Source organism: Mandrillus leucophaeus, unplaced genomic scaffold (assembly GCF_000951045.1).
Source record: "Mandrillus leucophaeus isolate KB7577 unplaced genomic scaffold, Mleu.le_1.0 Scaffold25, whole genome shotgun sequence".
NCBI classification, from domain to species: Eukaryota; Metazoa; Chordata; class Mammalia; order Primates; family Cercopithecidae; genus Mandrillus; species Mandrillus leucophaeus.
Genome location: NW_012102587.1, coordinates 639,479 through 654,327, shown reverse-complemented (window position 1 = coordinate 654,327; position 14,849 = coordinate 639,479). Strand labels below are relative to the sequence as shown.

The 14,849-nt window shown below is 40.2% G+C and overlaps 1 protein-coding gene across 1 annotated transcript in view; it reads left to right on the top strand.

The window, feature by feature from the left end:
- Positions 1 to 14,849, top strand: part of CNTNAP5 (contactin associated protein-like 5) — a 951,880-nt gene that overhangs the window by 498,595 nt on the left and 438,436 nt on the right. Inside the window, exon 8 of the mRNA XM_011983413.1 lies at positions 14,491 to 14,755. Within this exon, the coding sequence (XP_011838803.1) occupies positions 14,491 to 14,755 (265 nt within the window). The remainder of the gene's footprint in view (positions 1 to 14,490; positions 14,756 to 14,849) is intronic.

Below are 14,849 nucleotides of genomic sequence, written 5' to 3'. Positions count from 1 at the left end.
ATAACAATTTGACTCTGCAAACCACCTAAAGTGCTTGTGTGAGCAGTCTCTAAGACCTCTTCTCCAACTCCACTTCCTAAAACAAAACTGAAGTAACAAAACTAAAGTACAGGATTTTCAGCTCCATGAAGTAGTCAGGTGTGCAGATCCTTCTGTCCTTCTGCTTGGCCATTTCAGCTCTCTATCTTCCATTCTGAGGGTCCTAATAGGCTGCTGGAGCTTGAGGTATTCTATCCTCATGCCAGGCTGCAGAAGAAAGGAAGAAGTGAAGGCGAAGGGGATATTCCTCCCAGCTGAGTCAGCAGCCTTCAAGGAGCCTTCCAGCAAATCCCAGCACTTCGGGAGGCCAAGGCAGGCAGATCACCTGAGATTGGGAGTTCAAGACCAGCCTGGCCAACATGATGAAACCCCGTCTCTACTAAAAATACAAAAATTAGCCAGGCGTGGTGGTGCCCACCTATAGTCCCAGCTACTTGGGAGGCTGAGGCAGGAGAATTGCTTGAACCCGGGAAGCAGAGTTTGCAGGGAGTCAAGATCACACCACTGCACTCCAGTCTGGACAACAGAGAGAGACTCATTTCAGAAAAAAAAAAAAAAGAAGAAGAAGAAGGAAAAAGAAAGAAAGGAAAGAAAGGAAGGAAGGAAGGAAGAAAGGAAGGAAGGAAGGGAGGGAGGGAGGGAGGGAGGGAAGGAGAAAAGAAAAGAAAGATCAGGAACAATTAATTTTTGGTGTATAACTAGGGATCTCTCCACAATCCCTTTGAACAATAAAGATCAGTATATGACAGTTCTTATGTAAGAAATAAAACAATTTCTATCTTAGTGTCAAAATTGGCAAAACTATCATTGCTATTATAATGATACACTAGATTTGTGTCGTTCAATATGGTAACCACTAGTCATGTGTAACTTTTGAACATTTGAAGTAAGTAGGTCTGGTGCAAATTGTGATGTGTTTTAAGGCGTCCCCGAGTTTTAAGACTTCATATAAAAGTAAAATAATTTTATATAATTATTATGCAATGTTTTTAATAATGATTGTATATTTAAATAATATTTGCATCCACTGAGTTAAATAACCCTGTATTAAAATTTAAATTAAGTTAATCTGGTTTTTTAAAACCTTTTTAAAATACTGTTACCAGAAAATTTTAAATTACTTATGTAGTATGCATATATTTCTATTAGACAGCATTGGCTTGGGATATCACCCCCAAATATCAATATTTCAGTAGCAGATTTCCTTTTACTTTTTTATTTTAAAACATCTAATTGAAAAACAAAGATAGTCTATATATTCAAGGTGTACAATACAGTAATTTGATATATGTATACATTGTATAATAATTACCACACTCAAGTTAATCAACACAACCATCATCGTCTATGCTGTAAATTAGATCCCAGGAACTTGCTTTAACATCTTATAATTGAAAGTTTGTACCCTTTGATTAACGTCTCTCCATTTCTCTTAGCCTCTAACCCTGACAAGTACTGTTCTATCCTCTTCTCCTATGAGCTTGACCTCTTAAGATACCACATATTTGCCTTTCTATCTCTGGTTTATTTAACTCAGCATAACAACGTCCTGATTTATTCATGTTGCCACAAATAGCATGGTTTTCCTATTTCTTATAGATGTATGTGTATATATGTATATTCTTATTTAAGTATGTGTATATATGTGTATATATATTTTTTTATATATACGTGGAGAGAGAGAGATGTCACAATTTCTTGATTATCTGTTGAGGGACATTTAGGGTAGTCCTGATGTTTTGGCTATTGTGGATAATGCTGCAATGAACATGAGAGTGCGCATGTCTCTTTGAGATACTGATTTCATTTCTTTCAGATGTATACCCAAAGGTGGAATTGCTAATATGGCAGATCTACCTTTAGGTTTCTAGGGAACCTCCATATTGTTTTGCATAATGCCTGTACCAATTTACATTACTCCCAGCTGTGTACAAGCATTCCCTTTCTCTACATTCCCACCAAAACTTGTATCTTTTTTTTTTCTTTTGGATAGCAGCCATCCTAACAGGTATGAGATGATACCTATTGTGGCTTAAACTTGCACTGTGGTTTGGATTTGCGTTTCCCTAATTGATTAGCACTATGAATACCTGTTGGCCACTTGAATATCTTCTTCAAAAAAATCTCTACTGAAGGTCTTTGCTCTCTTTTATTAGATTATCTGGGTTTTTTGTTTGTTTGTTTTGTTTTTTTGCTATTGAGTTATATTATGAGTTCCTGGCATATTCTGTGTAGCACCCTCTTACTAGATAGATAGCTTGCAAATGTTTTCTCCCATTTTGTAGGTTACCTTTTCATTCTGTTGCTTCCTTTGCTGTGCAGAAATGTGTTAGTTTGATGTCATCTCACATGTCTATTTTTGCTTTTGTTGCTTGTATTTTTAGTGTAATATCCAAAAAGTCATTGCCTAGACCAATCTCAAGGATGTATTCATCTGTTTTCTTCTCAAAATGTTATGGTTTCAGGTATTACATTTAAGTCTGTAATACATTTCAAGTTGATTTTTCTAAGTGTTATAAGATAAGGACCTAATTTCATTCTTTTGCAGGTAGATATCCACTTTTCTCAACACCACTGGTTGAAGAGATTATTCTTTCACCACTGTGCATAAGTTTATTTCTGAGCAGTCAATTTTGTTCTCTTGGTCTCTGTGTCTGTTTTTACGCCAGCATCATACTGTTTTGAGTCCTATGGCTTTGTAGTATACCTTGAAATTAGGAAATGTGGTGCTTTCAGCTTTGTTTTTTCCTCAGTATTGCTTTGGCTATTTGAAGTCTTTTTTGGTTTCATACAAATTTAAGGATTTTTTTTAATTCTACTTTTATGAAGAATGCCATTGGAAATTTGATAGGGCTTATGTTAAATATACAGATGACTTTGGTATGAACTTTTAAACAATATTTATTCTTATGACTCATGAACATGGATTATCTATTTTTGATGCTATTATAAATGGGATTGCTTATTTTATTTTCAAATAGTTTATTGTTAGTGTATAGAAATTCAACTTATTTTTGTATGTTGATTTTGTATCTTGCAAATTTACAGAATTTATTTACTAGTTCTAGCAAATTTTTGGTGGAGTCCTTGTGATTTTTTAATGTATAATATCATGTCATCTACAAACGTAGATAATTTACTTCTTTCTGATTTGGTTATTTTAATAATTTTACTTTTTCTTGCCTAACTACTTGGGCTAGGACTTCCAGTACTCTGGTGAATAGAGGTGGCAGAAGTGGTTTGCTTGTTTCTGATGTTAGATGAAAAGCTACCAACCTTTTACTGTTAAGTATGATGTTAGCTATAGGTTTGTCTTATATGGTGTTATATAGCCTTTACTATGTTGAGGTACATTCCTTCTATACCTAAATCATTAAGAGTTTTTTCATGAAGGGATGTTGACTTTTGTCAAATATTCTTTTCTGCATCTATCAAGATGATCATAAGGTTTTTATCCTTAATTTCCTTAATTGATTTGCATACGTTGAGCTATGCTTGCATTGCAGCCCCTCTTTAAGTTTTTAATTTAAAAATTTAATTTTTATTGTTATTATTTTTTGAGACAGAGTCTCACTTTGTCTCCCAGACTGGGGTGCAGTGGCATGATCTCAGCTCACTGCAACCTTCTCCTCCCAGGTTCAAGCGATTCTCCTGCCTCAGCCTCCTGAGTAGCTGGTACTACAGGCACATACCACCATGCCCGGCTAATTTTTTATATTTTTAATAGACACGGGGTTTCACCATGTTAACCAGGATGGTCTCGATCTCCTGACCTCGTCATCCACGCGTCTCAGCCTCCCAGGATTCTGGGATTACAGGTGTGAGCCGCCACACCCTGTCTTAATTAATTTTTTAACTTAAAAGTACTTCATTAAAGATAATTACATATGATCGTTCCTATGTTATAAATATTATTGATTAAATTGAGAAGTTGACTTCTATAACATACTCATTATTGGGCTGAAAATTTGTTTTACTTTCCAGGCCAGTTGATGGTACTTGCCCTTCACACACACCTACTATTTTTTATATCTTTACTCAAGAACAAAGGTACTCGTATTATATTTTCAGAGCTAAGAATATTTATTCCTTATTAAAGTAAATTTTCTCTAGAAAAGCAACATATACTTGTATGTGAAGTGGACAGTTGTTTTGTTTGTGGGCTAAAAAAAGTAGTTTGGAGACAAAAGGAAACCATAGACACACACACACGCGTGCACGCACACACACACTCCATTTCCTTTAGCCTTATGTGTTAGTAAGGGTTCCCTAGAGAGAATCAATAGGAGACTGTGTTTGTGTGTGTGTGTGTGTGTGTGTGTGTGTGTGTGTGTGTGTGTGTTAGGGGAAATGATTCACATGGCTGTTAAGGCTGAGAGGACTCACAACAGGCCATGTGCAAGCTGGAGACGCTGGAATGTTTACAGGATGACTAACTCCAAGTTTGAAGGCTGGAGAACCAAGGAAGCCAATAGTGTAACTCTCAGGCTGAGGCCAAAGGCCTGAGAACCCAAGGGGGTGGGGCGCACCAGTGTAAGACCTAGAGGCCAAAGGCTGAGGAGCCTGGAGTTGTTGTACAAGGACAGAAGAGGAAGAGTATATCCTAGCTCCTGTGGATAGATGAACATGTTCATTTTTTTCTCTGTTTTTGTTCTCTCTAGGCCCCTAGCAGGTTGGATGGTGCCTGCCGACCCTGAGACCCTGAGGGCAGATCTTCCCCTCCTACTGCACTCAGACTCACATATCTCCTCTGGAAACACCTTCACAGACACACCCACAAATAATGCTTTACCAGGTTTTTAGGTATTCCTTAATTTAGTGAAGTTGACACCTACGTTTAACCATCACACCTTACTATGATAATGACTTGTTATTTTTGTCTTATGTGAGTAGACTAGACACATGACTAAAGATTGCGGTAGAGGAGACAAGCAATTTTGAAATTATGCAAGAGTAAAAATCATTTGAAAGGTAGTAGTCATTGGGTTTCAAGCCTAGCTGGTTCTATTCCTACCTGGACTATCTTCTATCATTTCTTTCAGTAATCTACACTAATTTTCTAATAGCAATTACTGATCCTGAATATTTTTGTCATGAAAGCCTTCAAATGAATTCACATACAGAATACTATTTAACTGAAACTCCTAGTATAAAGCTATATCTCTTTATTTTAAATACATTGGAAATACACAATATTTTAGTATGGAAATAAAAATTGCCATAATTCCACCACCCAGAAAGAGCCACTATTTAGTATATTAGTCATGCTTCTATGCTTACATATTTATATAGGTATATTTCACCTGATTCATATGTGTAAATTTGTATTCTATTTGTTCAATTTAATGTTCTAAGCAATTTTCTTGCTTGCTATAAACATCGCTACTAGTGGTGGCAAAATAGTTTTTCATATACATATACCATAATTTACTTAAATATTTCTATAATTTCAGACCCAGTTTTGTATTATTATAAATAATGGTTCTCAGTGTGTAAATCTTAGTCCAATTTCAAATTATTTCCTGAGGACTTCTAGAAGTGAAAGTAGAATGTCAAAATGCGCATTAATATTTTTGAGCTTCTTGATTCACAGTTCCAAATAGCTTTGTGCAGTATTTGCTAACAGATAATAAAAAGTAGATTTGGGAGGGCGAAAAAAAAAAGCAAAGACAAGAGACAGTCTCTGAGGCCAAAGGCAGCATGTGCCTCTAGTAGGTCCCTGTTTACTGGTGCCTGTGCATAGGCAGCTGCTAGGAGGCCAGAGGAGAGGCCATGCAGCGAACCGTCTTCCAGCCTGTCCACGCACCACAGCCATTAGCAGGGCCTTCCTTCCAATTCTAAAAGTGTGTCTCTCCTGGATGTCTCTCAAATGAAACCCCAATGTGCATGATCTTTACCCTTGAAAGCCTCCTTTGGCAGAGGCAGAATGTTGCCTGTCCATAGTAGTGCCACGTGTTTAGTTTTACTTAAATTCCTAACATGCATTATGGCCTTCTTCTCAGTAATTGTCCTTCCCTCTTTTCTCTTCCTCCACCCAAGTCTTATTCTCAGCTTCATTCCTTCTTACTTGTCCTACAAAGCTCAAATCCAAAGGCACCTCATGAAGTCCTGTTACAATGCTTTGTTACATGCTCTCCCAGCAGAATACACGTCTCCCTCATGGCACTTGGTCATAGCTGTGATGACATGTTCCATGACCCTTATCCTGCTGCCATGTAAGCTCCAGGTGGGCAGATCTGAGTCTGTCTCACTCCTTCACTGTATCCTTAGTCATGAGAGTCAAGGTGGCCCACATGAGCTGCTTAATAGAGAACTGCTCAATAAGTCAATTTAAAAAAAAAGGAAGGAGCCTGTCTTTCCCAAAAATGAAAAAGAGCCTTCATTTGATTCCCGAGTCTCCCTGAGTTTGTGAATAGCAGGGTAGCTTGAGCTCGCAGGGCAGTCTTTCCCTATATTTGCTGATAGCATGCCAGTCAGTGCTGGTAGTTCTCAGACAAATCAAATTAGAAATGGTTGTACTCATTTGGAAAATCAAGAACTGGCTTTGAAATCTTTCCCCGCAAATTAGATTGAATCAAGATCATTTTCTCCAGCTTATAAATGCTTGATTGGCTTTGTTTGATGCCTCATGATTGAAGCTCAGCTTTGCACTGCCAGCTTTATTTTTTACACACCAGGGTGTTGTGATGTCTAGATGATGATTAAAAACAAAACAAACACCCACAATGAAAAAGTTTTGTAAATAACAACTCAGCACAGTAATGTAACCCTTGGAAGTGTCACACATAAGAAACTTGAAAAATAGTCAAGGTAAGCAGAACTTCAAGCTGGGCCTGCTGTATTCTCTTCAGGTCTTAAAAATTAGTCTCCTTGAGTGGTGGGCCAGCCACACCTGACTTATTATTTCCTCTCAGGAATAATGAAGGATGTACCAGGACCTCATTGTCCCTACAGTGGAGGAGTCTCAATGGGAGTAGACTATCTGTCTGCCTTCCACCTTCCTCGCCCACCCATGCATTGCCATTCTCTGGCTTCTGCCTTGGTCACCAGACTGGATTCAGATGCACTCTCCTTTTAGTCATAGCCTATCCCCAGCTACCTGGATCTATGACCTCAGGTCTTTTTTCAATAGAGAGTAGTCTCTTATTCTTGTTTTATTCTTCCCAGGTGACTCAAGGTCAAACCAGAGCTTTACTGCTGAGCTGATAAGCAGTGTTTGAAGGGTGACGTGAAGCCTTAGGGGAAGAGAGTCAGGGAGCAGTGGTGACAGCCTGGTTGAGAATCTACTAGAGACCTTGGATCTTGCATGGTCCTCACATGCTTTTTATTTATAGCTTTTTTATTTTCAGGTTTTCATTTAAAGCAGAGCAGCCAACAACTTTTTGGAGTTTTCCACAGAATAGCTAAATGGCTTCAGTGACTAATAGTAAATAGTAATAGTGTCTTTGGGTAGTGAAATGAGTCCAAAAGGAATGTGCTTGAATATCTTAAATAACTGGCTAATGTTTGACTAGAGGAATAATGCCCCCTAATAGAAATACCTCTAGCCATTTATCAGTGATGGCTCACTTTAGTGTAACCTATTGTCTATGCAGCCAACCTAGCGTTGGCAAGTAAGTCAGTAAAAGTCTTGAAAGAGGATGGAGTCCTAGCAGAGATTCAAGGCAAAGCCAACATCCAAATGGGAAATTCAAGCAGAATTGTCTTTTGTTGCTAAGGTCTAAAGTATTTCATGTACATCAATTATCTTCAGTGAAATAACCAAAGGATTATGTTTAATCATAAAGCCAGGAAATGAGTACCAATGAAGCCATTTGTTAAGAATGTCTCTCTTCTCAGTTCTGATAGGTACTTGTTCTAGCTTAGTAAATTATGGCTTCTATGCCATGTGCTGAGACCTGGCTAAAATACCCAGTGATCAATGAATATAAGAGAGTCCAGGTTTAGGAATGTTTGACTAACATGGAGGCCTGAGCTCGCTGTTCAACACATTTCAGTCTATTCTCTCTATTATACAATCACATTCAGACCACTGCAGTGGTTCCATCCTTGTGTCTGTCAGCAGAGCAGCATCTTCTGAAGTTGTTCCTCTGTGTAATGGATAAGTGTCAATTCATTCGATTGGTTCTGTAGTCACATGACAAAGACTTAAATACTGCTGTGTTCTCTGTGTCAAAAGTCTTGAGGAAGGAAGCCTTCTGCCATGACACTCCTGTTCATCAGTCATGAGATGATTGCGGTAATTACACTATTACTGCAATACCTCCTTTTGGATGAGTTTCTCTGCCACAGAGGCAAGGTTTTAGGTGGATGGGTTTCATTGGATTTCCATCAGCATTTGGCGCACTTCTGGTTTGGTGGCAGAATGACCTGAATACATCTTCAAGGAAGGCGTTGCTCAGGAACTTCTTTCTCTCTCATGGTTTCCTTCTGGTTTTCATTGCATAGCCCCTGAACTGGCACCTGTCTAAGTGGCTGCATATAATTTCTCCCATTTTGCCTTCTGCTAGAAAGTCGCAACCATTTTAGTTCCTCATACAGCTCAGCATTAATCTAGCTTTCTCTTTGTAAAATATTTTAGGCTCCAGTTTCTGGGGAGGGGGAGGGGGGGAAAACATAATCAGTCAATTGGTTATTATACTCTCGTAAGTGTGATTTAAAATATCAGGCTTCTTACTTATTTTTTAAATAGAGATTGGGTCTCATCATGTTGCCCAGGCTGGTCTCAAATTCCTGGATTGAAGTGATCCTCCCACCTCAGCCATTCAAAGTGCTGGAATTACAGATGTGAGCTACCACGCTTGCCTTCTTATTTCTTTAACATGTAAAACTGTATCATCTTTTGCTCACTTCCTTTTTATTTTAATATAATTATCATGTATGGTGATTCTTTTCCTCTTTCCTGCATTGAGACAGGAATTACTAGGGAAGAGGCCTAAGTTTCCCTCTTTAGAGCCTGAATCATTCAAAGAAAAAGTCTTCTAAAATGTAAATACTTGGTTACACTTCTCATGCCAACAGCAGAATGGTTCAGATCATCCCTAAATCCTCTCCAAAGACAAGGCAGGTGGTAAAGATGTGGGTCTTCAGCCTCAGATACGCAAAGTTAGGGGAACAAGTAGGAATATTAGGGCCCTCCAGTTCAATTGCCTCAGGTTACAAAAAAGAAACCTAAGTCTCTAGAAGTGACTCACCTCTGGCCACCAAGAAAAGTGTCAGACCTGGGAAGAGAGAAAAATAATAAGCCAGGAGCAATGCTAGACATGTTGCACGTGGTCTCATGTGGTCTTAAATCATCCCTCTATTATTATTCCCCAGATTATAAAGGAAACAATGAGGACCAGAGAAAGGCATGGTTTTTTCAGTAAATATTTGTAACAGGAATCTAGTTCTGCCTAAATTTAACACTCTTACTTCCTTTAGAATTCAGAGCAAGATGCTCTATACCAAATTGTAAACCTATTACGTAAGGCATGGGCAGTTATCAAAAAGTAGCTAATTATTACAAGGCAGTATAAGAAATATAATAGATTTCCACAGGTAGCACACACCACTGGAAGCCCGTGGAGAAGGCAGCCACTGTGAGATGGATGTCAGGGAAGGACTGGGCATGGGCAAGTCCAGAAGGCTTACTGGGCCCTGCAGGGCAAAAGTGGGGGTGGAGGGTGCAGAGGAATGAAGAGGTCATGCCTGGTGGAGGGAGGAAGGCACAGCGTGTGTCTAGAGGACAGCTTTGCTGTTAGTGTATCTCCTCACTCTAGTGAGGGTAGTGCCGATGACCGGGGACACAATCCAAGGGAGGTGATGGTCTATCAGTAGTCAGCAGCCATGTGTGCTTTCCTGTTTGAAATCCATTGTGCTGTCAGGGAAGAATGGGAACCATGCTTGCCCCTCCAGCCCCTTCCCCAGTCAGCACCTTCTATCAGTTGTACCTGCAAATTTCTCATGGATCTGTTATCTTTCCTCACTCTCCTACATGGCTATTGGTATGAATCAGGGTTCTCCAGAAAAGTAGGGCCAGGATCTCTATATATGTGAAATGCAAATATGAAAGAGAAATAGATTTGAAAGAGGGATTGAGATTTATGATGAAAAATTGGCTCACTACACTACAGAGTCTGGGAAGACCGATGATTTACAGACCTAGGAAAGTCAGTGCTGGTCTGTGTTTGAAGGCCTGAGTACCAGAAGGTGTAAATCCCAGCCAGAGGGCTGGAGAAGACGAGATGAAATTTCTCGATCAAGCAGGGAGGAAGGAAACAAAAAGGTATAAATTCCTCCTTCCTTTGCATTTTGCTCTGTGCCCTCAGCGGAGTAGATGATACACATCCACAGTGGGGAGCGCACTGTACTTTGCCAAGTCCACCAATTTTAATACTAATCTCATCCAGAAGCACACAGGGACGCACCCAGAAATAATGTTTAATCCAGGCACTGCATGGCACAGCAGAGCTGACCAAGAAAAGACTGTAGTGAGTCTGTAGAGAAGTGTTGGAAAAAAATATTCATTACAATTGTTAAAGATGATAAGGGGGGCTACTAAATGGGGTTTTATAGTGGGAGCAAAGACTGAGCACAATAAAGAAAAGTGGGGATTTATAGCTACGGAGTAGGGTGGGGGTCAGGGAATGGAAAATTACTTAGAGGTGGGGTACTTCTTTCTAAACTAGCCCAACAGGAGCTTTGTTGAAGGCAGGCAAGTGTGATAATATATCCAAGGAGGTCAGACCAAGGTGGGAGGTTTTGTATTCTGACTCTGCAGAATTCTTGCTAAAACTGGAAAAAATGGGCCATGGACAGAGCCCAACGTCACACCTAGTCCAAAGGAGGACTCAGAGGAGCCTGACTAGAGTTAGCTCAAGGAAAGAGTCTTTTGTCAGAAAAAAAAAAGACATAGTTTGGGGAACCCCAGGGGCAAACATCTACTCCATCTTTGGCCCAGCACTTCTGAACACCTTGATTGTTGGAGAAGGGGCACATATGAGATTGAAACTATAGGGCACTAAGAATTACCATCTTAGGAACAACAGGAGACCCACACTTGTAGGAACCAGTGACTTGTGGCAATTGCTGCCCTGGGGAGGTCTCATTATCATCTTGAATGGCAGTCACAGTCAGACAGAGGAGTCCACGGTTCAACTGGAGCTTGAGGAGTGTGGTAAGGAAAAGCACTCAGACAGCAAGAATTTCATTCCTTCCTTAAAGAGTGACTTCCTTTTTGGACAATGAAAGACCCTATAGTTCTTATAAAATATAGGGAGGGAAAAAGGACCCATGGTAGCTCACTGACCTCCTTTCAGTCTCACTTATGAAGTCAAAGCCAGTGGTTTTACCTTGAAGGTTTGATCAATGCACCCTTCCCTGCCAGACATACTTTGTACCAATTACAGTAAATTAGAGTAAGTATATAAAGTGAATTGAATTACTATAGCATGCAAAGGATCAGGTCACATTTATGTGTACAACTAACTTGTGCTTAGCACAATTTTATAATATTTGAAAAATCTTGAATGAATGTTGAAACCTTAAATGGAATTAAACATACAGAGGGACAAAGGGGTTTTGGGGAATGAAGCGCCCTTCTTGGGATTAGGAGGAATGATATTTGAAGAAAGGGATTAAAAGGTATATAGGGTAGAATATAGGCCACTGACCATTTGCCATGTTTCCTTTGACACAATTCTAAAGTAATGTCTTCTCTCATGGCTTTTCTAAATGGCCAGCGGGAACTTCTTCAAATGCCGTCTTGAGACAGATTCTGGAGACACAAATGGCACTATTGAAAATGGTCAGTCCATGTTGATTTCAAAAGTAGCATTTTTACACGCAGCTCGTTTTTCTTTTTTCGCCTCACTTTGGTGAATGGAGGTGGCACCAATGGCCCTCAATACCGTACGTCATTTCTGCCAGCAGTAAGCACAGCTGAGACAGGACTGTCGGAAAAGTGGCACACAGCAGCTGTGTGACAGGAAGCTGAACAGCAAACATTCACGTGCGCCCAGAGAGCTGGGTCAGATTCTGTGCAGAAGGAATTTCCCATCCACCCACATCTTTTCTCTTCTACTTGCCTTTGGATTTGCCCTTGGAGAATATAGTAGAGGCACGCGCTAAAGACAAAGAAGTTTTAGACAGCTGGAGTGGCTGCATAGGGGCAAGAATGATAGAGGGAAGTGTGAAGGGAATCGGGGGAAGGGAGAGAGAAGCTGGCCTAAGGTGAGTGAGGAAACTGTCCAAGGATAGAAAGCATATCCCAATGCATTTCAAAGTTTTCCGGTGTGCATCCCCATTCACAACCTTATCTTAACAGTGACAATCTCTGAAGGTGTTTATTTAAAGCCCTTGCTCTGGTGGACCAATCCAGGAACTCCTTAGATTCTGAGCAACCCTGAATTGTGCGCAAGAAGTTGGGCCAATTAAACAATGAAATGAAGGGAGACTGAAGAAAGAGAGCCAGACCTCTGCTCAAATGTGAGCAAATTGATCAAATAAGGAAAGAATCTCAGGTCCTCTAGCACCCCACTGTCCTGAAGCCGCCTTCCATGGCTTTGATCCAGAGAACACTCAGAAGAGGGTTTGGGGGAAGCTAAACTGGGTGTTAGATAACTCGGGGCAAGGGGATACTTTCGCAACCTCCTATGCCTTTGCCTTCTTCATCTTTGTGAACATTCCCACTCTACACAACCTCAGACTTTGAATGCAGCTATGCTCTGGCAGATTTGTTTTTACAAAAATGATACTGACCTTAGGAAAGAAAAAGATAAATAAAAGTTATTACTACTTCCTAGCTTCTCTGCAGAGCATGTGTGATTTGGCTTCTTCCAAAAGACAGCCCTGCCACGATGAGTTGGCCATCATTGGTGATGTTTTTATTCTCGAAAGTGAATTTACCAGAGATCCAAAAATGCAAATTAAAACAACTGTGAGATACCAAGAGCAAGTTGGTGGATTTTTTTTAATGGTGCCACTCAGTGCAGAGGATGGAGGTATCAGAGATGGTGGCTAAAAGCAAAAGCCTCCAAGTCAGACAAACAAGGGTTTGTCTTCCATGTTCCCTGCTAACTAGGCAGGTGACTTTTGCTAAGTTATTTATTCTAAGTCTGGTTTGTGCATCCTTTAAATGAAGAAAATAATCCATTATGGCATTGTTGCGCAGAATTCACAAGATATGTATCAAAGTGCCTATCCTATTGCCTGGCACAGTGGAGTGATATATACTGTGGGTGATTGCTTGATGGATATCAAGGGCCTTACCCTTTGACACATTAATTAACTTGTGAGGATCTAGCCTAAAGGGAAGAAAACATCTAAACAACTACAACAAATGATTCATGCAATAATATGCTCATAGCACTGTGATTGATGGATGAATCATTAGAAATGTGCTACTGGTAGAAGTTTGTTTGGGGACTGTTACTCATTTTCAAGAATACGAGACTATCATAAATAAACATGGTTGGGACCTACAGATGTTTTTCTGGGTAGAGGATTTTGGAATTGAACCGTTACCCCTGCTCCAGGACTGAGAACCACACTACGTATCTAACTCTGCCACCTGGCCACCGCGGTGGAAAGTTAAATTCAGGTAGCCATTCAGGTTAGGGCGTTCCTCTTGTGGCATCTTTACCTTTTTTTGCTATGCAAAGAATAATCTTCTTACTCTTCTTTTGGGTTCAATACACACTTAATATTCCCCGAGACCAGTCTTCTCATCCACTCCTCATCTATGTTATTGAAAATACTTTTACTAAGTTAAATATTTGGCCCATGTCACTGCACTGTTTCTGAGTTTGAACGAAAACTATTCAGGAAGCAGCAGACGACTTTCCAGCTCTGCCTCTACTAACCTTTCCAGACTTACCTCGTTTAGGCTATTTGGATCTTCCTGTCCCACTAACTACTTAGAAATGGCAGGTTCCCGGGAATTCCTTAGGGATGCTGTTTTGCTAATTTCTTCAAGCCTTTGCACAAACAGTGCCCTTGGCTGAAAAGGCTAGTCAAAGTACTCCACCCCTTTCCTAATTCCTTCCTTTGTTTTGCTTTCCCTCACATAACCTTCGCTTGTCCAGTTATTTCTCCTGCCAGGCTCCCGTGGGAGCTGGTGTCCACATTGTGAGCTTGGCACATAGTTGACTTGTCATAGGTATTTATATAATGAGTAAATGTAATTATTTTTACAACCCTTAGAGTGTGTGGATGCTTCCATCCGCCTTCCTTCTGGGACTCTCGGATGGCCCTCTTTGCAGATAGCATTGTGATCCTTAACATATGAATGGAAAATAATCTTGTGAGTGTGTCTGAACAAAGCCGACATTTTTTTCTTCTTTAAGATGTTGCTGCTGAATGTGAAATGATCCTGAAATTAAGGTCCACTCCCAGGTGGTCGTTTATATCAGCTGTCAGATTGCAGAATAAAAAATGGCTTTTATATGTTTGACTTTTATTGTTTTCCAGGGCAATGTCACTTTTTCCTGCTCCGAACCACAGATTGTGCCCATCACATTTGTCAACTCCAGCGGCAGCTATTTGCTGCTGCCCGGCACCCCCCAAATTGATGGGCTCTCAGTGAGTTTCCAGTTTCGAACATGGAACAAGGATGGTCTGCTTCTGTCCACAGAGCTGTCTGAAGGCTCGGGGACCCTGCTGCTGAGCCTGGAGAGTGGAATCCTGAGACTCGTGATTCAGAAAATGACAGAACGTGTAGCTGAAATCCTCACAGGTACTGTCTGCTGACACTCTGGGTCAGTTTCTTATTTATCCAAGTTGACAAAGGTTGAGGTCCTGACAAAAACATACAGAATCCAAATCTCAGG